The sequence below is a fragment of the Ictalurus punctatus genome, chromosome 19 (genome assembly GCF_001660625.3).
Source record: "Ictalurus punctatus breed USDA103 chromosome 19, Coco_2.0, whole genome shotgun sequence".
NCBI classification, from domain to species: Eukaryota; Metazoa; Chordata; class Actinopteri; order Siluriformes; family Ictaluridae; genus Ictalurus; species Ictalurus punctatus.
This window is the reverse complement of record NC_030434.2, coordinates 16,956,462-16,978,792: the sequence shown is the minus strand read 5'-3', so window position 1 is coordinate 16,978,792 and position 22,331 is coordinate 16,956,462. Positions and strand designations below refer to the sequence as shown.

General features: G+C 40.3%; 1 protein-coding gene across 1 annotated transcript; it reads left to right on the top strand.

The window, feature by feature from the left end:
• The first annotated feature begins 3,270 nt into the window (after window positions 1-3,270).
• Window positions 3,271-22,086, top strand: atxn10 (ataxin 10). The gene is made up of 11 exons (XM_017494717.3): window positions 3,271-3,419; window positions 5,421-5,600; window positions 7,419-7,504; window positions 7,698-7,794; window positions 7,925-8,092; window positions 8,201-8,281; window positions 8,530-8,686; window positions 8,775-8,880; window positions 14,732-14,910; window positions 17,537-17,600; window positions 19,650-22,086. The coding sequence occupies exons 1-11, from the start codon at window positions 3,310-3,312 to the stop codon at window positions 19,847-19,849; spliced, it is 1,428 nt and encodes a 475-aa protein (XP_017350206.1). The 5' UTR covers window positions 3,271-3,309; the 3' UTR covers window positions 19,850-22,086.
• Window positions 22,087-22,331: the final 245 nt, after the last annotated feature.

The following is a 22,331-nucleotide window of genomic DNA, read 5'->3' as shown; positions in this document are numbered from 1 at the left end:
AACAATATGTCCAGGAAGACCAAAGATTAATTTTTGCCTTTTGAAAACTCAAATTCTTATGGTAGCTCCAGAAATTCCTGCTATGAATTCGTTAGCAGTGGTACACGTAGATATCACTGGACTGATCCAATCCCTGGTTGTAAATATGCAACACTATCTGGGTGTGCCCATTCATTTTTGAAGCAAACAAGAGAGCATGTTGAGAGGCAGACATCTCTAGTGGCAGACTTGATTGCAATTTGGCGACATATGATCTCAAATGTCACAAGTACTCTTCTGAGAAAAGGAGCAGTGACAGACTATAAACACAAGGACATTTGTTCCTTAGCAATCAGCCCTTTATTACAATAGGCCTCTAAGAAGAAAAAAAAAACTCTGGCATCCAGTCACACTCCACTTTTCTTTTAGTGAATCAGGGTCAGATGAATTAGTGATTAGGAGGAGTTTAGGCTGTAGGTTGTTGGGAATGGGAAAGACAAAAGCCAGATGCAAATTTTCTAGAAAAGGGTGTTTGGCTCATAAGAGAGTAACACCTATCAGCTGCTCTAGTAGAGCTGCTTAACATTGTCAGTAATCAGTTTTAACAGCTCTATGCCCCCCCCCCCCCCCCCCAATTTTAAAGCTAATGCATATGTGCATGTTTGGTATGTATAAATAACTGTGATTGTATTGTGATGTTTTTGGTTTATTATTATTATTATTTAATACTATTTTCATCCAATCATTCATCTTCAGTTACTGTTTTTATTTGGTCAGGGCTGTGGTGGATCCAGTTAGGAGTGAGGTGGAAATACACTCTAGATGGGATGTCAGTCCATTGCTGAGCACCATGCATGTGTACACATACATACACTCACACACATTGATTTATCACTTTTAATAGGTATAACATTTCATCTAATTATTAAAAACTCTGACAGTTGACATCCTGTACAACAAACAGGAAGCCAAATTACACTAGTAGGAATAATATATTACAGAGTCCGTCTTCCCAGAGTGATGTGTATTAAGGACTTTTATTAAACCACTACACATTCATCAGCTGGATTTATCTATTCTAATATTTTATATACTTTTATCTGCAGTGCTTAGTAATCATTGATTTACCACATGTAATTCCCCTCTGTGCAGACACCAAATACAGACATGGTGAGCAGAACTTGTCCATAATCCATTAAGTAGATGCTTTTACTTTGCTTCCTTTTCATATCATCAGTGTGTCTATATTGGGGTTTGGTTGCTGTAGTGCACCATTTGTGTATTAGCTTTGGGCCCACCCTAGCCAAAGGATCACTGTCTGATATGCAACCACCTGTAATTATATTCTTTAACCTCAACCAACTTCCTCTGGTGCATTTCCTAGAGCAGAAAAAAATGAAATGGACCACAGACTAGTAAGCCAATGACCAAAAATACTCTAGCACTCATGAAAATTTAAAAGTGAAAGTTGCAGTTGTTGTTACAGCTGGAATACTTATCCAACGCAACATTGTGAAAAATGGAACGATTGATCTTAAACCCTTTTGAACACTTGATTTAGATCAGAGGTGACCAACTCCGGTCGTGGAGGGAGAGAGTCCAACACAGTTTGGTGATTTCCCTCCTCAAAGACACCTGATTCAACTCACCACTAAATTACCAGGTTCAGGAGGTGTTTGTGAGCGACATGGCAAAACTGTACAGATCTGCTGCCTCTCCTGATTTAGATGGATGGATATCAGATGGCCTGGTTTATGGTGCTGTTGATGTCATTCTTATAGAGGCATACTAAGAATGTTACATCATGAAATGCTACTGATGGAAAACCTTTACTTAACATTTTACTGTTTTCGTGTGTACACAGCTGTAGAGATGCTGTTGGTGACTAACTGTTTTACTGAGCTAGAGCCAGAGCTTGTAACCATTTCTCATCCACATACACTGAGTTGTCATTTTGTCAGGTAAACCAATCATGTAAGTGCACTTTTTAGGTATACTATGAAGGACTGTTGTTCAGTATAGTCCACCAATTGAAATGGATCATCATAGGACTACAACTGACCAGATATAATTTGAGTGGTGGAAAATTCTTAGCACAGCCACAACATTAACATGGAAATGGAAAGTTGGTAGGTCCTGTGCATGTATGAGTTCACTGAGACTTTAATTTGTAAAATAGTACAAGCATCAGTATGGAATTATTTTTTGGCTTTTCTCCAATTTTTCTCCAGAGTTTGGTCACCTGCCAGTTCCCACCCACCAGTCATATGCCATTCACCAAGCAGGGATGGTGAAGGCTAACAAATGCTTCCTCTGAGACACGTGAAGCCAGCCAAACTGCTGCTCATGCTGTATCCCAGCACTGCATAACACACTTGAAGGAAAGTGTTATCTACCCTCTTCCACATACATGAGTTCAGAGATACTCACGATTGGCTAGTGTCACATTGATTGACAGTATGCTATCCCTTCCACCCAGAGAGCAATGACAATTTTGCTCCATTGGCTCCTGGTCACAGCCGGCTGTGGCATCGTCAGGATTTGAATTTGTGATCTCTCAATGATATTGCAAATACTTTTAAAACATTGTAGACTTTTGAGTGGTAATATATATCAAGGAAATCCACTGACATGAACTGAAAAGAACTGGAATGAGCAATGCTACTATTCTTAATTGATGCAAGGTGAGGCCAGTCATCTCATTTTGTAGGAACTTACAAGATACAGGTACATGGATGATGCAAAGCTGTTTCTCAAATGTACTATATCCCCATAATTGTCCCCATAATTGTTTTAGAGCCAGAATTTGGCAAATTTATGAAATGGGAATTGATGCATTGTCAACAGGCAATATAGCTAGAATCAAAAACACTTTTTACCCATTAATAGTACATGCGTATTTTGTATTGAACTGTATTGGGCATTGGTATTTGACCTCAAGCAATGACAGTGCATAGGCCTACTTAAATACTTTTTCTTGTCTAGCTAGCCAAGCAAAAAATTTCCATTAACAGATTATGCAGTCCCTACATGGCTTTACATCAATTAAATCAAACAGAAACATAGGTTTGAACATGTGAAGCAAGTGTCACGAATGTGAATAAAACAGAAGAATTCATTGTGAACAGAAAAGCATGAATTAATAGAATAAAATAAACTCGTTCAAATGTATCTGTTGATGATTTGATATTTATGATATAATGTATAAAATATTTTAATATTTTTCCTCTCGTGCCGCGAAATCAAAAACTTCACTTCCGCTACCATGAGCACTTTAATTTTGAAAGCTTAAGCTGGTGCTGCGGTTTTCACTGTTCTGTCAGTAAAAGCATGTTCAGCTTAAACTCTGTGATGGATGAGATATGTGCGGACAGACTGACTGTGCAGCATCTGTCCTCTTTACAGAGGGTAACCAAGGCTTTGAGAGATGAGCAGTTCAGGTGCGAAAATATTTTTATGGAGACATAAAGTGGGAAAGTGACCATCCATGTCCAGTCCTAACTGTTATAGCTGCTAGCTTAGCTAAGCTAACGTCAGTGTTTTTGCGACAACTGTTTCTAGAAATAATATTAATAATTCTATTAATAATAGAATATGTAATCGTTGCTTAAAATAATGGCAGTAATATATAGGGAGTTTATTTAGTGTTAGCAATGACATTAATGTTTTAAACATGTTTGTTGGTGAAAACGTCAAACATTAAAATTAAACTCAGTCTAATTAACGTCTTGAGAAAATATACAATAACTGTCATTAAGGTATCATGGTCCTGTCATATATTTTCATAAAACTATCACAAACATTAAAGTTAAGCTGTTTTTTATATATATAGGGGACAGGAAATATACATCACTCTTATCATGACGGTGTTATAGAGCAACCTAAACTGATATCATAGTCAACAGAAACAATATCTGAAACTTGTTTATGTAGCTTTGTGTTAGTTGTGTATGAACATTTAGTGTCAGTGGATTTTTCAGGCAAAATGTTTAGAGAAGAAATGTCCTAAATTTGCTTAGCATTAAAAACCAATTAGACTATGGATGAGGGGACAAACCATTCCCACCTTTGTTGTGAAACATTTTTCACAGCATTGAACCCTGATCAGGGTTGCCGTGGATCCAGAGCCTATCCCGGGAACTCTGTGCCTGACACGGGAATACATCCTCGATGGGACGCCAGTCCCGTTGCAGGGCACCATACACACACACACACGCACACACACACGCACACACACGCACACACACGCATGTTTATCCTAGGGGCTATTTAGCACAGAGCCAATCCACCTGGTATGTTTTTGGGAGATGGGAGGAAACCCATGCAGCTGTGGAGATAAAATGCAGAATTCCACACAGACAGTAACCCAAACTCAGGATTGAGCTGGGGACCCCGGAGAGCTGAAGCAGCAACACTACCCTTTGCACCACCTTACCACCAAACACTGAAACAAAATCATTTCTTTCAAAACTAAAATATTAGATCTGTTATTTGCTAATAACAATATCAACACAGACTTTTCGGTTCATGTCTGCTAAATCTCACATTGTTCATCATATAATTAGCATTTCCTACACGCTCCCTCTGAACCTCTAGTGCCACTAGACTGGTGCCACCATCTCTCAGGGTACAAGGAAGGCATGCATCAAGACTCTTCTCTGTTCTAGAGCCTAGGTGGTGGAATGAACTTCTCCTAGATGTCCGAACAGCTGAGTCAAATGACGCCTAAAGACCTACCTCTTCTTAAAGTACTTAAATTAGCACATTTCATTAAAATAAATAAATAAATAAATCTATATTTTCTTACTATATTACCTCTCAACAGAGTTTTTAGACTAGTGGTATTCTTAGTCCGTGACCTATCGGGATGTACTTATTGATAGAGACTTCAAAGCACTTCTGTAAGTCGCTCTGGATAAGGGCGTGTGCCAAATGCCGTAAATGTAAAAATGTCAGTAGTTAAGGCTAATGACCAGATTGGTGTGAGTTTAAATCCCAGACTGCCATTGCTGGGTCCAAGAGCAGGGATATTAGCTGCTTCATTGGCACCGTACAATGGTCAACCCTATACTCTGAGCCCAAATTTTCTAACAGAGAATTTGAGATAATCTGAGAGGAAATATCCACCAGCTGCTGTTGTATAGTGATAATAGAATTTAATATCAACAGGTCCCAACAGGTCCCCTTAGAGTTTGTCTTGATCATGAAGGTCATCAGAGCATCTGATCCTGTGTTTGAAGACAAGTTCTGGACTGCTTATGCTGCAGGGAGGCATATGTTTTCAGGCTACTTTGAATGAATAAGCAAGCTGACAGTATAGCGGATACATCATTTACTTCTCACTTTTCATCAATGCTGCTTACAAATAAAAGCATTTTTTTTTAATGTACTTAATCAGGCTTATGTGTGGTGGGGTCCTTTTACTGTATTTGTGCTCCCAGGTGTGGTGTGGAGACCGAGGTCCTGCACAGTCTCTCGGCACTTTTATCGAGACTTTCTGATAAGCTTCTAGAGGATGATGAGGCACAGACAGCACCACTGTGTCTCCAGCTTACAGCCGAGTGCTTCCGGGCGCAGAGAAATGCCTGTGTGCAGTGTCCTCACAACCAGCGCATTCTACGGTAACTTACCTTGCATATTACTGGTGGGTTTATTATATAGCATAGAACAGGCATACAGTCAAATTCTAGACCACTTTTTCTGGTAATAGATTTAAATGTTAGCTAGGTCGTTGTAGATTTATGTTTGGTCCGTCATGTTTACACTTAGTGGGATTACTAGGGATCTAAGCATGCTCCCCAAACACACCAACTCAGGCCTTATTTATCAAACTGGATACGAACAAATTTATTCATCAATCCTTAGCAAGATCCTTTATGTAAGAAATGTGTTATGCATTTGTTACGCATTAAAGTCCAGTTCAGAAAAACATTCTTATCCTATAATTGCTCCTGAAATTGTGTAAATGTATGAATAATGTGAACCTCGATTGATTGGCTTTAAATCATATAACTGGCCTTTAATACAATTTTATATACGAATTACATGCTCAAGTTTGCACTGCTGCTTTCAGTTGCACTCCAAATGTAAAGGAAATTATGTGCATTTTAATGACTTGAAAGAATATAATCAAAATGAAATACATAAGAAAATTAAGACTATCTATTCAATATCACAAGAAATGGCACCATATAAAAAGAGTTATTGTGTGTCTGTCATATCTGATGAGCTGCAATGGCTCAGCTGCATTTCTGGAAGATTTTGCACATGCTGTGTTAAGCCAGTCTCACCGTTTAGTCATCATTTGGTCATTTTCACCTTTGTGCCTATTGTGGAGTTTTGTGAGAATCACTACAATCAGTTTGCTGTGAACATGCTTGGTAATTTTCAGTTGGTTGACATTTAGTAACATATGCACATCATTACGCAGAAAATCAGTGTTACTGAAAGTTTTGTAAACCTGCTGGCAATTTTTTTGTTCACTTTGGCTTACAAAAATACACAGCTTTACTAAAAGACTGCTAAATGAGACCCAGTAATGTCACTGTAAATAGATACTGCAGGTGGGGCAGAGTATCTTTCTAGCCTCGTACAATTATTTTGTAAGTCTTCAAGTTTGTGTCATCTGGTGTTATTTTTTCATGGTGTCTTTCATTGTTGTTATTATTAGTAGTGGCAAATCGCAGTTTTGCTTAGTAACATTTTACACAAATGTACACCACTTTATCTGTTAGCCCGCCAAAACTGGACAGTTGAAGACTGGAAAAATCCTTTTTTTTAAAAAAATCTTCATCTGTCCAGTTTAGGTGAGTCTGTGCCCATGATAGCCTCAGGTTAATTTTCTTGGCTAACAGGAGTGGAATCCAATGTGATCTTTTGCTGTAACCCACCCACCTTAAGGATGTGTGTTCTGAGGTGCTTTCCTGTTCACCACAGTTGTAAAGAGTGATTATTTGGCTTACTATATCCTTCCTGGGAGCTTGAACCAATCTGGCCATTTTCCTCTGACCTCTCTAATCAACAAGGCATTTCCACCCACACAACTGTAGCTCACTCAGTGTTTTTTTGTTATTCGCACCTCTCTGCCTAAACTCTAGAGACAGTTGTGCGTGAAAATCCCAGGAGATCAGCGGTTTCTGAAATACTCAAACCGGCCCATCTGGCACCAACAACTAAGCCATGGTTAATGTCAAAGAGATCACATTTTTCCCCCATTCTCATGTTTGATTTGAACATTTACTGAAGTTCTTGACCTGTATATGCATGAGTTTATGCATTGTGCTGCTGCCACATGATTGACTGATTGGATAACTGCATGAATGAGCAGGTGTATAGGTGTTCCTATTAAAGTGACCGGTGGGTTTATATCCAGCATTTCCCACAAGCTATTAATGTGCAAAAAAAAAAAAAAGTGTCACATTTAATCTTTCCCCCAATAGGGATCAGGGTTGTATCCAGGTATCATTAGGGATTCTTGGAAAGTTACTTACGCTTACACCAGGAGCGTCGGATCATCGTCTCGATGGTAAGTCTATTTAATGTGCCAAATGACATTTAAAACCTAGCTGCATTTTGCTTAAATTGGTCTTGACTCTTACCTGACTAGTTCAACACAATGCTATGATCATGTGACATTTCTGTATAGTACATTTACATTTTTGAGTGACTGTTGTATTGTAGTATGGCATCTCAGCAGATCCAATATCTTGTTTTGGCAGCACTTCGATGTGGAATTCAGTTTCTCGGCAATGCCGCAGTTGGGAACCAACTATGTAAAGATGACATTTGGGCCTGTGGTTTTCCACACATGTTTTTGTAAGCGAATTTACATCACCCCCAACCAATCCTGCATTTTTCATTATGCAGGTCCCCTTAATAGTAAGACTGGTTCCATATGATTTGTGCCAGGAATGCCTCTGAATCAGGCCTTCTGTTGTCTTTTCAGGGATCTTTTGGAACTGAATGATGAGAAGGCTGTGGCATATATGTGCATGGTCATATACACCTGTCTGGATACAGAGAAGACAGAGCAGCTGGGCGTGGATCCGATCAAGTTGAAAGTGGCCCTGAAAATCACTGAACTGTGTCGTACTCTGCCTGACATTGACTGGACGTATGTTGTATTTAGCAGATCTGGTTACCTTATTTGCAGCCCAGCTGTTAGGCAGAAAAATGGAAATCTATATAATTGTGATAAAGTACGTGTGATTTGGGTTTGCAGAGTACTGATTGTCACACAACATTTCTTCAAATCCTCCGAGCTCACAGAGAAGATGTATTCAGAGATGAGTGATCATGAAAGGTAAAGAACCTTTATAGTAGAACCCTGCATGTGCCCTAAACAGGAGAGGTTTAGACCAGTAACAGAATACAAAGATTTGATGGTTTTTAATGCGGCACTTCTGTGAAGCTGCTGATTTGTCTGTGTATTAAAATCCGTGTGAAAAATCTGTATTTACATAAAAAAAAGACTCTGTATACAGACTCTGTATAATCACATGTAAAATACCTGCTTTTACTTACAATGTATTCTCAATTTCTTTTGAAAAGGCTTACATTACTGGAGCTTGTGATAACTCAACTTGGAGAAGTTAAAGAGGAAGACTGTGTGATTCCTCTGAGAACAGCTCAGTTCTTCGCATTGTCCTTCCAGCACAGCTGCAAGGCTGTTCTCACTCTCAGCTCCGTCTCATCAGCTGATGAGCAGGTAATTATCTCCTTAAGCTTCAGTGTATGATAATGCAGATCTGGGTTGAAAGAGTTAACTGATCTCTCCATTGGTTTGTGTGACTAAGGCCTTGGCAGTAATCAGACTCCTGGATATTCTCTGTGACATGACGTCAGGACAGAGAAAATTTATGGATCTTCAGAATCACCCAGACCTTCTCCAGACAACAATTGGTAAATACATTGTGGTTGGTCAGCTTACCGGGTTTGGTTTTTAAATGTTAGCAACATTTCCTATAAATCACATCCAAAATATATATATATATATTTAATTATACACTGCACAACTTATAAAATTGTAACAGATTTTAAGAACAGACAGCCTGTCAAATTTAACATCAGGTTTTGTCTTTTTGCTGTAACAAATTTTCACTGACGCTTTAGATGACAAGTTTTCACAGAGTATATCATTTTTGTAGTGTGTGCTGAATTAAGTTGCTTTTGTATGGCCAATAAATGCATAGTCAGAAAATGCCAGTGGCTGTTCCGATACACACACCTAAAGAGTTATTTTAATTTAAGCAATCTTATGTAATGTGAAATATAATGTGGACAGCGATGGGAAGAATAAAGCAAAGCTGGTTAAGCTTATAGAAGTCGTTACATACCTTGAGACTTCTGTCAGGCTTTGACACCACCATGATGGGGCTAGACCAGGGGCTGGCAGATTCCTTGATGATCCCATCCCATAGCATTTTGCTGACTTTCTCCTCAATAACCTGGCTGCGGGCGGCTGGAACTTGGTAGGGCCGCTGTCGAACCACCACTCCTGGTGGGATCTTAATGTCATGTTGGACCAGATGTGTCAGTCCTGACTCTGCCGAGAACAAGTCCGGGAACTGGTCCACCAACTCCGTTAGGTCCTGTTGCTGTGAAGGTGTCAGTTCTTCTTTTTGGATCAAGGTCTGCCTTGGGAAAGTCTGAGGGGACATCACAAAGCTGACAGGCTCAATCCAGTTCTTCAACAGGTTAACGTGATATTCTTGGGTGTTCGGTTACCTGGCTGTTGCAGGCTGTAGTTCATTGGGCCTGCTCGTTCAAGGACTGTGTACGGCCCTTGCCAGCAGGCCAAGTACTTTACAGTTAGCGACTGGGCATCAGGAGGAGTACACAGTCCCCAGCCTGGAACTCGCTGACTTAGCTGGCCAGTTGTATGCTTGTTGTTGGTCTGTCTGTGCCTCCTTCATGTACTTCCTCACTACGGGGGCCACCTGGTCAATCCGCTTCTGCATGTTCTGGACCTACTTGATGATGTTGCGGAATGGTGAAGGTTGTTCTTCCCAATGCTTCTTTGGCCACATCCAAAGAGGAGCTCGAAAGGGGTGAAGCCCATGAACACCTGTGGTGTCTCCCACATTGTGAACAGAACATTGGGCAGGACGAGGTCCCAATTCCCCCCCTCCTCATCAACCACCTGCCGCAGCATCCTTTTCAGCGTTTGATTGAATCATCTGACCAGACTGTCTGTTTGAGGTTGGTAGATGGGCGTCTTGATATGCTTAACCTGTAACAGCTGGCAGAAGTCTGACATTAGTTTTAACACAAATGGCGTACCTTGGTCGGTTAAGAGGGATTCCGGGAGGTGGTTTTTTCGGAGTGGGACCACCTCAGGATACTGGGTGCCATAGTCCAAAATAACCACTATGTATTTGTGGCCCTGGGTGGATTTTGGAAGTGGCCCTACCAGTTCCATGCCCACCCTCTTGAAGGAGACAACAATGACTAGGAGCGGGATAAGTGGGGCAGGTGCAGGCTTGTTGGGGGAGGTGTGCTGTCACTGGCAGAAGTTCTGCACCTCTGCTTCCATGCCTGGCCAGTAGAATCGGTCCCTCAGCTTCTCTAGGGTGTTGCTGGCTCCCAGATGGCCAGCTAGTGGATTTGAATGGGCCAGGTGCATGAGAAAACCCGGTGGGGACTGGGGGGAACTCTTTTCACAACCCTCTGCTGATCACCAAGGTGGCCAGGGCACACTCTGGTGCCTTGATCATTTCTTTGGGAGTTCCAGGGGACTGCAAGCCAACCGCTTTGCACTCTTTGGGTGGAAGAGTCCTCAGGAACTTGTCCATGGTGACCCACTCTGCGACTTCAGTGGCAGCTCAATTTTCTGGTTGTAGCTATCTTCTGGTTGTACGCAGCAGGCTGTCAATTTGGCAATTTGGAAATTTCCTGGAGGTGGCCCCAGACACTTGTGAAACTCTGCTACAATGTTAGCATGAGGTAGTCCACAATGCACCATGATTTCCTCCTTGAGCGTGTTGTAGTTTATTGCTTCTGCCGACAGGAGAGTGTAATAGGCCAACCGGGCCTCCCCCAAGAGGAAGGGGGCTCAATCTCCCTTAGGCCGTTCCTCGTGGTGACAATGCGCTCGAAGGTGTGCATGAAGGCCTCGGCAGCGATTTTCCCTGTCATCTTTGGTGAGGAGACACTGGGTGTTTCGGCAAGGGTCAGGATGAGAAGTGGCGGCGGCCATGTGCTCAGTCTACATAGGGCTAGCAATTCTTCCGTGGCAGTGCGGATTTCCTAGTGCCAGCTCTTGGGTGAATCCCTGTTGCTGGAGGTTGAGTTCAGTCCACAACAATGGTGCTGAAGTTGCGCTGTCCCTTCAGCAACCGGACAGCGGTCATGTTTGGAGGGTCCCATGGTTTGTGCGCATGGACTGGATGACCGCCATCACAATAATTACACGCCTACATTCATATGAAATGTATATTTGCAGTTTAGGTTACGTTAAATAAATGTGCTTCCACCTAACATCCCTTATGCTTCAGACAGTCAGCTTAGCTAACATTAGCTACATAACACTGTAGCTGTAATTTGTAGCTATATAACATGAAGTGAAATTTATAGCACTTTTGCGTAATTACTTTAAACATTTATATCAACAATCTTAAACAAAAGTTCACATTATGTGAAACATTGATTCATAAGGCATCATTTATACACTTTGTCCATTCTTATACAGTGCATCCGGAAAGTATTCACAGCGCTTCACTTTTTCCACATTTTGTTATGTTAAATCCTTATTCCAAAATGGATTAAATTCGTTATTTTCCTCAAAATTCTACTAACAATACCCCATAATGACAACAAGAAAGAAGTTTGGTTGAAATCTTTGCAAATTTATTAAAAATAAAAAACAAAAAAAAGCACATGTACATAAGTATTCACAGCCTTCCTTTGCTCAGTACATTGTTGATGCACCTTTGGCACCAATTACAGCCTCAAGTCTTTTTGAGTATGATGCTACAAGCTTGGCACACCTATTTTTGGGCAGTTTCTCCCATTCTTCTTTGCAGGACCGCTCAATCTCCTTCAGGTTGGATGGGGAGCGTTGGTGCACAGCCATTTTCAGATCTCTCCAGAGATTTTCAATCGGGTTCAAGTCTGGGCTCTGGCTGGGCCACTCAAGGACATTCACAGAGTTGTCCTGTAGCCACTCCTTTGTTATCTTGGCTGTGTGCTTAGGGTCGTTGTAGCGTTGGAAGATAAACCTTCACCCCAGTCTGAAGTCCAGAGCACTCTGGAGCAGGTTTTCATCAAGGATGTCTCTGTACATTGCTGCATTTATCTTTCCCTCGATCCTGACTAGTCTCCCAGTTCCTGCCACTGAAAAACATCCCCACAGCATGATGCTTCCACCACCATGCTTCACTGTAGGGATGGTATTTGCCAGGTGATGAGTGGTGACTGGTTTCCTCTAGACATGACGCTTCCCATTCAGGCCAAAGAGTTCAATCTTTGTTTCATCATGGTCTGAGAGTCCTTCAGGTGCCTTTTGGCAAACTCCAGGCGGGCTGTCAAGTGCCTTTTACTGAGGAGTGGCTTCTTTCTGGTCACTCAACCATGCAGACCTGATTGGTGGAGTGCTGCAGAGATGGTTGTTCTTCTGGAAGGTTCTCCTCTCTCCACAGAGACACGCTGGAGCTTTGTCAGAGGGACCATCAGGTTTTGGGTCACCTCCCTGACTAAGGCCCTTCTCCCCCAATCGCTCAGTTTGACCGGGTGGCCAGCTCTCATAAGAGTCCTGGTGGTTACAAACTTCTTCCATTTAGGGATGATGGAGGCCACTGTGCTCATTGGGACGTTCAATGCTGCAGAAATGTTTCTGTACCCTTCCCCAGATCTGTGCCTCGATGCAATCCCGTCTCGGAGGTCTACGGACAATTCCTTGAACTCCATGGCTTGGTTTGTGCTCTGACATGCATTGTTAACTGTGGGACCTTTATATAGACAGATGTGTGCCTTTCCAAATCATGTCCAATCAACTGAATTTACCACAGGTGGACTCCAATCAAGTTGTAGAAACATCTCAAGGATGATCAGTGGAAACAAGATGCACCTGAACTCAATTTTGAGTGTCATGGCAAAGGCTGTGAATACTTGTGTAAATGTGCTTTTTTTTGTTTTTTATTTTTAATAAATTTGCAAAGGTTTCAGACAAACTTCTTTCATGTTGTCATTATGGGGTATTGTTTGTATAATTTTGAGAAAAATAATTAATTTAATCCATATTGGAGTAAGGCTGTAACATAACATAATGTGGAAAAAGTGAAGCGCTGTGAATACTTTCCGGATGCACTGTATCTTCACATTTCAGCTTTATCACATTTGCTGGGACTTCTACCCAAGCTGTGGCTTTACCCAGTGTAGGGCTTGGACTGTGGGGCTGCAGCTCATTTTCAGTTTTTGTTCCAATAATGTTTTTAGAAAATGTAAATATATTTTTTCAAAATTATATAGAAATGAATGAATTTAAATGGTGGTAAAACTGTGTCAGTCTCCTTAAAGAAGACTAAAACCTTGTGTGATTTTCTCACAGAGAAAATGTGGTGTAGTCTATTAGAAATAACCCAAATCAATTAAGGCTTTCTGTCAATTTCTGTCAAAATGTGCATGATTGTCCTGCAATACTGTCAGAATGGAATTTTTAAATGCGATGTTCTCCCTTTTTACTTTTGGGGGTGGCTAGATTTTTGCTTAACATTACTTGAGTGTGAGATGTGCAAAAGAGAAACATATATTAGATCAGGAACATCTGTCATTTTTAGAACTAAAGTTTCACCATGTGAAAGGAATTTCTCACACCACCACACAAGTGCTTATATTGTATGTCTCTGCCATCTCGCACAAGAATTTAAGTTTGATAATATCAGGCTGCCTCAAGTAAAACTGCACTCTTAAAGGAAAAACAGAACATTGTAAAACTTTTAAGGGTTTCCTCAAAACTAGAAACCAAAAGAACTTTATGGTGCTGGGTTTAACTTTTGTTTGTGTGTGTGTGTGTGAAAGAGAGAGAGAGAGAGAGAGAGAGAGAGAGAGAGAGATAGATGGTGTGGTTCATGATCAGAAAGCTTAAGATGCACTTGTTTACACTTTCACACCACCAGATAAGTTGTTTCAAATAAGTTGATTCCAAAATCAAAAATAAAATCCTGGTGTAAGCCCAACTTTAGATGTAAAGCATTTGAATGGGCTATTCGTCAGATTCTGCGGTTATTCAAATGCCCCTGACTGGAAAGAGTCTATTTCTGGATGGTTTGTCTCATTCAGAAAACACATAAAGCAGTCGTCTCTCTGTGTGCCACTGCTGGGAACTTACTCCACCACCAGGTCACAGTCCATTACAGCTACACGCTACATTGTACCACAGTTAGAGACACAGGGGATGACAGTACATGATTTACCTCTGCGTTTGCTCTATCTTATTATTTTTATTTTCTTGCTTAGTAATTCTGTCATCCAGTATGTTTCCATCTGAATATTTCACAAGGACAGTGTGCATAAAGAAAATGCAATTCAGTTACTATTGTTAAAGCTGGAAGAAGATTACATAATTAAAAGTGCATCCACTTGCTTACCAACTGTTTCACCTTTTAACACATAACCTTATCACCTTTGTCTCATAGAACTTTGCTTTCAGTGATTCTTTCTTATATACAAATGCAAAATGACCTTTCCATTATATGCTTTCTACATATTATTGTTCGCCCTAACTATACTATCCTTAATATCTCTTGTGCATTAGAGCTCCTGAAAGAAGTGCATTTTCTAGGGAAGGCCAGTAAAAACATTTTCAGTGCAGCGCAGGATTTCTCTCTAACGTCATCAGACGAAGTCGGCACACACCCTGCCCTCAGCTTTAAAGCCCACCTCATTCGGCTGATTGGAAACCTGTGCCATGGACACACAGCCAACCAAAACCAGGTACGACACAAGCAAACCACACAAATGCAGGAAAAAAATAATACTAATGGTGTATTTCTGACAGTAAATAAAAACTAGTGTGGACCAAATCATTCTAGACAAAATTACTTAATGAAGGAAGTCTTCTATTTAAATAGCCAAATCACTTCCTAACTCTGGTTTATAGACACATTGTCGATTTTTTTGGAAAGGAACGGTTGACCAAGAACCAGAAATCCTTGAAGGCTTTGATTCATGCTTTAGGTTTAGCACAAAAAGCAATCTGCAGAAAACTCACTTCTCGTGGTCTGCACCCTTACTGACTATTAACTACTTGGGTTCTGTTTTTTTTTGTTAGTGAAGTCTCCCTCCTTGAAAACTAATCTAGGGATTAGCATGTACTGATAAAAGCTCCAGGAACTATCGAATCTCTTTTCTTGTATCATCTCTTCTGCCCCTCCCCAAGCTGATTTTCACTTTGTTCCTCCTCTCTCTCTTTTTAATTAATTCCTTTGTGAGTACCCTCCTGTGATGGCAGCATTTGCACCCTTTCAGATCACTCCCATTCAGTCAGCTAATAGCAGAGACTTGCATCAGTCCTGTTAAATGGGGTCAAGACACACAAGTAAAGGGTCAAAGGCCAAAAAACAATAGCAAGACATCCCGAAATTTTGGTCTCACTGATTGACCGTGTAATCCTTCGCTTGTTAAGGCTGCCACTCACCGCTGTGTTCTCATGGGTTTCCCTGCTTGGAGCATATTGCATCTGTGCCAGCACAAAGACATGCCGATCTTAATTGCCTTGTTAGAGTTTTGTTCTTGGAAGTTGTTTACTTCCCCCACTCTCCCGTTTAGCTTTCTCTTTAATACAAAATGAACAGGTGTGTAGTTAGCATTTTATATTCTGCATTTCGTTTCTTGTACTAATGTGGTGGGAGGACATTGAACACTTTTTACGTGTTATTTTTACTCCAGTTTTCTCCCAATTTTATTGTTAATACAATTAGTTGCATCTTGTTTAATATACGGTGAGATACCCGTTGTGAAAAAAACCAGCACAACAAGAGCTCCATTATTTTGTGTTGCTTAACAAATACATGGTAAAATGATGTCAGCCATATCTGTTCATTAGGATATGGGTTAAATCAGTTCTTCGGTGCTTGTACAGACTTGAATAGTGTAGCCCATTTGAGTTTTCTGATAAAACAGCAAGCTCCCATGTTGAGTAGATACAGCAAATACTGTGGATCAAGACTAGGATTTTTTTTCATGTGCACAATGAGGAAAAGCATGCTAAATGTTCAGTGCAGGAATTAGACACCAAATATGTGTCTCATTTAAATAGGTGAAAGAAAAACATCCAAATGTGTATTATAGTCATCTTACAGTCATATCATGCAAGGCAATTGCACTGTGTCTTATTATGCCTCTATGGTAGATCATCAAGTACAGTTTCATTCAAAATATCCATACCAGACACTACACCTATAGTGAGCTGTAACCTGCTTACTTACAGTGCTGTGAAAAGATTTCTCCTGTTTTTGTGTATATCTCATAATAAATAGTTTTAGATCTTCAAACGAAATACAACACAAAATAAAGGCAACCTGAGTAAACACACAATACCATTTTAATTTAATAAAAAAATTTATTGTGGCAAAAAAAGTTATCCAACATCTATCACCCATGTGAAAAACTAATTGTCCCCTTAAACTTACAATCTGGTTGTGCCACCTTTGCAGCAATAACTGCAACCAAACGCTTCCAATAACTGGAGATCAGGCTTTCACTTACTTCTAGCACTAGGATTATTCCTCTGTTTGGATCATTGTCTTATTGCATAATCCAGTTTTGCTTGAGTTTCAAATTACGGACTGAAGTCCAGACATTCTTCTTTAGAATTTTCTGGTAGAGAGCTGAATTCTTGTTTCCCTCAATAATTGCAAGTTGCCCAGGCCCTGTTGAAAAAGTTCTGTTTAAGTGTTGATTTGATTGAACAGGGTTTATAATAATCAGGTATAGTCCAGCTGAACCCCATTATGAATGCAGTTTCATAGAATTAGTGAATGCAAAATTTAGTAACTATGTGGTCAAATACATTTTCACACAGGCCCAGTTGGTATAGGATAACTTTTTTGTTTCAATAAATAAAATTACCATTTAAAAACTGTATTTTGTGTTTTTTCAGGTTGCCTTTGTTTTATATTAGATTTTGTTTTCATTTCTGAAACAATATAGTATGAGATATACACAACAGAAGAAATCAGGATACAAAATACTTTTTCACATCACTGAATTAAATCATTTGTTGGATTTGTAGATGAGAGCACTAATTGTCCAAAACATGGCCAAAGCCCAAGAAAACATACAGTGTAAACATTACAACTACATGACCTTTGTTTCGTGGCCACGTAAATTAAATGAAAGTAAATGAAAAATGTATAGAATACTTCTGAATCTTGTTTTCCTTCTTCAGACCAGCTAACTCAGTAATCCAAATATGAAGAACAGTACCCAGAATTCCTCAGTATAAATTCATTGGGTTTTATCCAGGCTGGCTTATGATGGCCCCAGTTTATAGTACTGCTCTATCTGGATGTGTCTTCAGGTGTAAAATGTCCTCTGTTATTTTCATTTGTCTCCTTAGGTCAGAGAACTGGATGGTATAGCCCTCATCCTGGACAACTGCAATATAGACAGTAACAATCCCTGTATCCTTGGTCATGACTCATTCTACATCCCCCTTTCTTTGTGTCGCTTTGGTAATGGCTCTGTTCCGGTTTAACAGCCAGCTGTGCACCGAATAGCTCATAGAAAAAGCCCCTTAGCTTCCATAACTAATGGATGGTTTACCACACCATGAGATGGGAAATGAGCGATTTCTCTATCAGGGTTAAAGTGTAGATGTTGTTGGCTGAGGCTCATGGCCAGTGTACCACAGTGCACCACAGGTTTAAGGTACTCCACCTTACATAGCCCCAACTCAGCTTTTCTTGATGTCATATCTGTTCAAAATACTTTAGATACTTTAGGAGCTGTATAATTTAAGTGCATTTATGTCCATTTATATTTATGTTGGGTGATTTATATGAAGTAACCCCCTTTTCAAGCAACCAAAAGTAATTCGATAAACTAACAGTCATAAATTAAATTGTCATTTTTTTATGTACTTGGTCCCAAATCCTTTGCAGTCAATGACTACCTGGTGATGCTCTGCCAGGCCTTTACTGCCACTGTCTTCAGTTCCTGCTTGTTCTTGGGGAGTTTTCCCTCAACATGCATCTCAGCATGCAGCATGCATCCTCAACTGGATTCAGTTCAGGTGATTCACTTGGACATTGCAGAACATTGCATCTTTCCTACCTTAAAAAAAAATATTGCGTTGCTTTTATAGTCACTGGGTCATTGTCCATAAGCAGTATGAAATGGCATCCAAAAGGATTTGGCTGAATCTGAGCAGATAATATAGCCCTACATACCTCAGAAGTCAGACGTTTTGTCAGAAGTCACATCATCAATAAATACAAAGGAACCATTTTCACTTGCAGCCATACATGCCCATGCCATAAGATGAGGTAGTATGCTTCACATCATTCTGGTAAAAGTTGGTTTTAGTCTCATTTGTCCATAGGTTGTTGTTCCAGAAATGTATGGACTTTTTAGATGTTTTTGGCAAACTCTAATCTGGTCTTCCTGTTTTTGAGGCTTACCAATGGATTGGATTGGATCTTGTGGTAAACCCTCTGGAAAACTCTCTGGTGAAGGCTTCTTATGATTGTTGACTGACATAGATACGCCTACCTCCTAGAGGGTGATCTTGATCTGGCCAACTGTTGTGAAAGAGTTACATATAAAAAGTGATGTAAATGACCTTAAATTAAAGCGGAAGGTCTACACTTTGAGCTCATTTTCATTATTTTATTTTCCCTCCAACATACTGTAATATACAATAACTTTGTCAATATCCAAATATATATGGGCTTGACTATATATGTGGGCAGAGACATCTTGTTGACATCTTGTTGAGAGGTCTGAGGAGAAAGGTTAGACTGGTTCCAGGTGACAGAAAGGCTATGTTGACTCATATAACTACTTTTTAAAACCATGGTGAGCAGAAAGCATCTCAGAATGCACATGTCGAACCTTGAGGTGTACAGTCTACAACAGATCAGTCACATCAGCCAAGAACAGGAATCACCAGAAAAGCCAAGTAACCAACAGCCCAAAACTGGCCAATTAAAGGTTGGAAGACCAGGTGAGTGATATTTTTTTTTTTTTATTGTCAACTGTCCAGTTTTGTTGAGTCTATACACAATACAGCTACCAATACCTGTCCTTGGCTCAATTAACTGGTTCAGGTGTGTTAGATTGTAGTCAGAAATAAAAGCTGCATATGAAATGGCATACTATCCACACTATGTATACTAAACCATACCAAAATGCAGTGTGTTGTATGCAGAGTATGAAGACCATGAATGACGTTGATGTATAAACACCATCAATCACAAATGATGACAGACTACTTAGACCAAGGGTGCAGTCAGAACTATCTTCATGGAGTAGAGTATTCCACAATGCTTTGCTATCATTTTGTTTTCATAATAAGAGAAACAGTGGTCAAGGCAACAACAGCTGCAAATATACATGTAAAGATCATGGTTATACTGTCATATGTTTTCATCATCAGTTTATTTTTAAATTAATGACAGAAATGTACAATGTATGTTTGATCACATAATTCTCCTTGACCATTGCTCCAGTCATAAGCCAGTGGGCTGTTTTTGCCATCCGGAACATTCTGGAGCATAATGTGGAGAACCAAAGGCTGGTGCAGGGTTTAAGGAGGCAGGGGGTGGCGGATGACTCCATCCTCAGAGAGTTGGGTTTCTGTGTGCAAGAGAGAGACGGCAACCTGCTCCTGAGACCTCTCAAAAAAGAGAAGGAGCAAAGAGAGCACTAAACCTGGAGCCCTCATCTTATCCCATCCACTCCTCTGCACTCGACATCACATTCTGGAGACAGCTTAAGACACCCACAGAGACCGTCGCGCACACAGAAAACACAGAGGGTATTTTAATATCCAATCAGTATTGAGAACACAAGGGGGCAGGGAAGCGGAGAGAGGAGTGTACTTTGCTTTGTACTCTTTGCACAAGAAGAACGCCAAGGGGCTTTTCTGCAGGGACTCATGCTGATGCCTGTGATGCATTTAGTGGCCTTTGATTCCAGCTCCCAGTGAATAGGATTCAAATCCTCTGAAACAAGGAGACCCATGTCTTCCTGGCTTTTCAGCCACCAAAGAAACTCTAGTGACCAGTGGGGAATAGAGGTTAATCTCTAATCCAGTGAGTTTTATGGAGACCTGGGGCCCCCTTGATCCATTCACATGAGGGTTTCTTCTCAATAGCCGTGGGACCTGGGTCCCCACTTTTTTTGTGTTTTGTTTTGTTTTGTGTTGGTTTTTGGCTATGTTTTCTGCTTTGGGAATGTCACATATACAGTCCCTGTACTGGTTTTCTCTTTAACAGTTAAATGAATACTCACTTATCTGGCTCTGAAGAGTTTCTTGTAGATTAATGGGCTTTCACACCAGTTGTAGTTTAAAAGAATCTGTTTTCACACAAAACACCAGCTCCTAGTCTAGCATTATTCACATCTACACTGAGCGGTTGTGACTTATCAGCTATCTGATCGTCTTAGATTCTCCGTTAGCCCGTGTCCTCAGACACAGACCAAAGTCTGTTTTGGCCCAAGCATATTGCACTAAGGTCAATCAGACCAGAAGTATTATCTTGCAGGATGGCATGACACCTCGTCTCCTGTTCACTCTGGTAGAATGAGTTGAGTGTTCCTGACACCTGCATAATACCCGGCTGCAGAGGTCTCTCCTCGCCCCACACCGCCCTGTTTGCTCTGCCTCATATTTTTTAATGACAAAATGTTTGTGTGAAACAATTGAGGTTGACTTTTCTCCCAATCCAGGCTATAGTGTTGGGAGCTTATGCGGTTCCGGTAGCCAGCAGTTCAGACGGCTAACAAAACACGACTGCTTTAATTCTGCTCCGCTGACTGCCTGTAATGCTTTTCACACAGGAAAAGAGTGCTGAGCGAGGGAATGAGGCGGCGTGAACAGCTATTCAAATGCTTGCTGGGTAGGACTGGGCAGAGATGAGGGTCACACCAGCAACAATCACTCAACTGCTCTCAATTTGGAAAGTGCTACATGAACATAAGTTGATCTGATTTAATATTATTAATATTTAAACAATCATTTCTGGGGGTTTATTTTAGCCACACAGTGAATAGTCACGAGCAACGATGTTCACTGAAATGAATTCATTTATTAACCTAATAATGTTGCTGCAATACTACATGTATAACCAGGCTACAAAAGGATGAGATGGATTTATGTCAAAATAGATTTGAAAATATTGGGCTACTGTGGAAAAAAGAAACAGGGTGTACATAATTAAATTGGGACACAATTCAGCATAATTAATTGTTCAAATCATAAAGAAACAGTGATAATATATAATAAGGAAAATAGTAATAATTACTTTTTTTCTGAATATACATGACATAAAGTGCCAGATTTTCTGTGTAAAAAAATATACTCTCAAATTTGCCAGCCCTAAACTTTGCATAAACAATTTTGAATAAAAGAATGTTGCTACCCATGAATCTTTTCAGCCCCCAGCTGTATGGTTAGGCAAAGTCCATTGGCTCAGGCATATAGTTGGCTGGGGGGGTGGGGGAAGTTTGTGCAAGCTGGGCCAGTGATGTGGAATCCCATGTCTCTGGCATTTGTGAGAATATTCTGTGCATAGTTTGGTCACCCAATTGCATTTCCATGAAGTATTTTACCAGCTCTCTTGCACTCACATACTTTTGTGCATGCACAATAGACACATTTACACACTGAGATGAACAGACAATGCATTTCTCAATGCCACATTGTGGTGGTTTGATTCAGAATATAATTTTTTTGGCATTAACCATTCACACAAAAGTATGCAATTTTTGAGAGGCCCATAACAAAACAGAACATCACACATCCCACCACAGCAATCAGCAACACATTCAGTGACTCCATGACATCTTGTCCAGTTGGCTGTGGAGTTAGCTGGCCTGTTTTCTATCAGCAGCAAAGAAAAGCTGGGAAAATAAATACTCGTCTGCAAACTTTGAATCTGACAACTGGTTTCTGTGTGTTCTTATTATTACACTACTGAAATATTATGAGCTATGGAAATACAGCAACATATCAGTAGCAACCGTTTTTCGAAGTTGTAAAAGAAGCATCTGCCTTAACAAAGTCAGGACGAGAACTATGCAGTTACGTTTTTTTCTCTCCCCAAAAGGGGTCGAAGAGAAAGTCAGTCTTATTTCAGTGTTCAAACAGATACAGTGTGACTGAACATTTGAAGTAATCCAGCATGTTA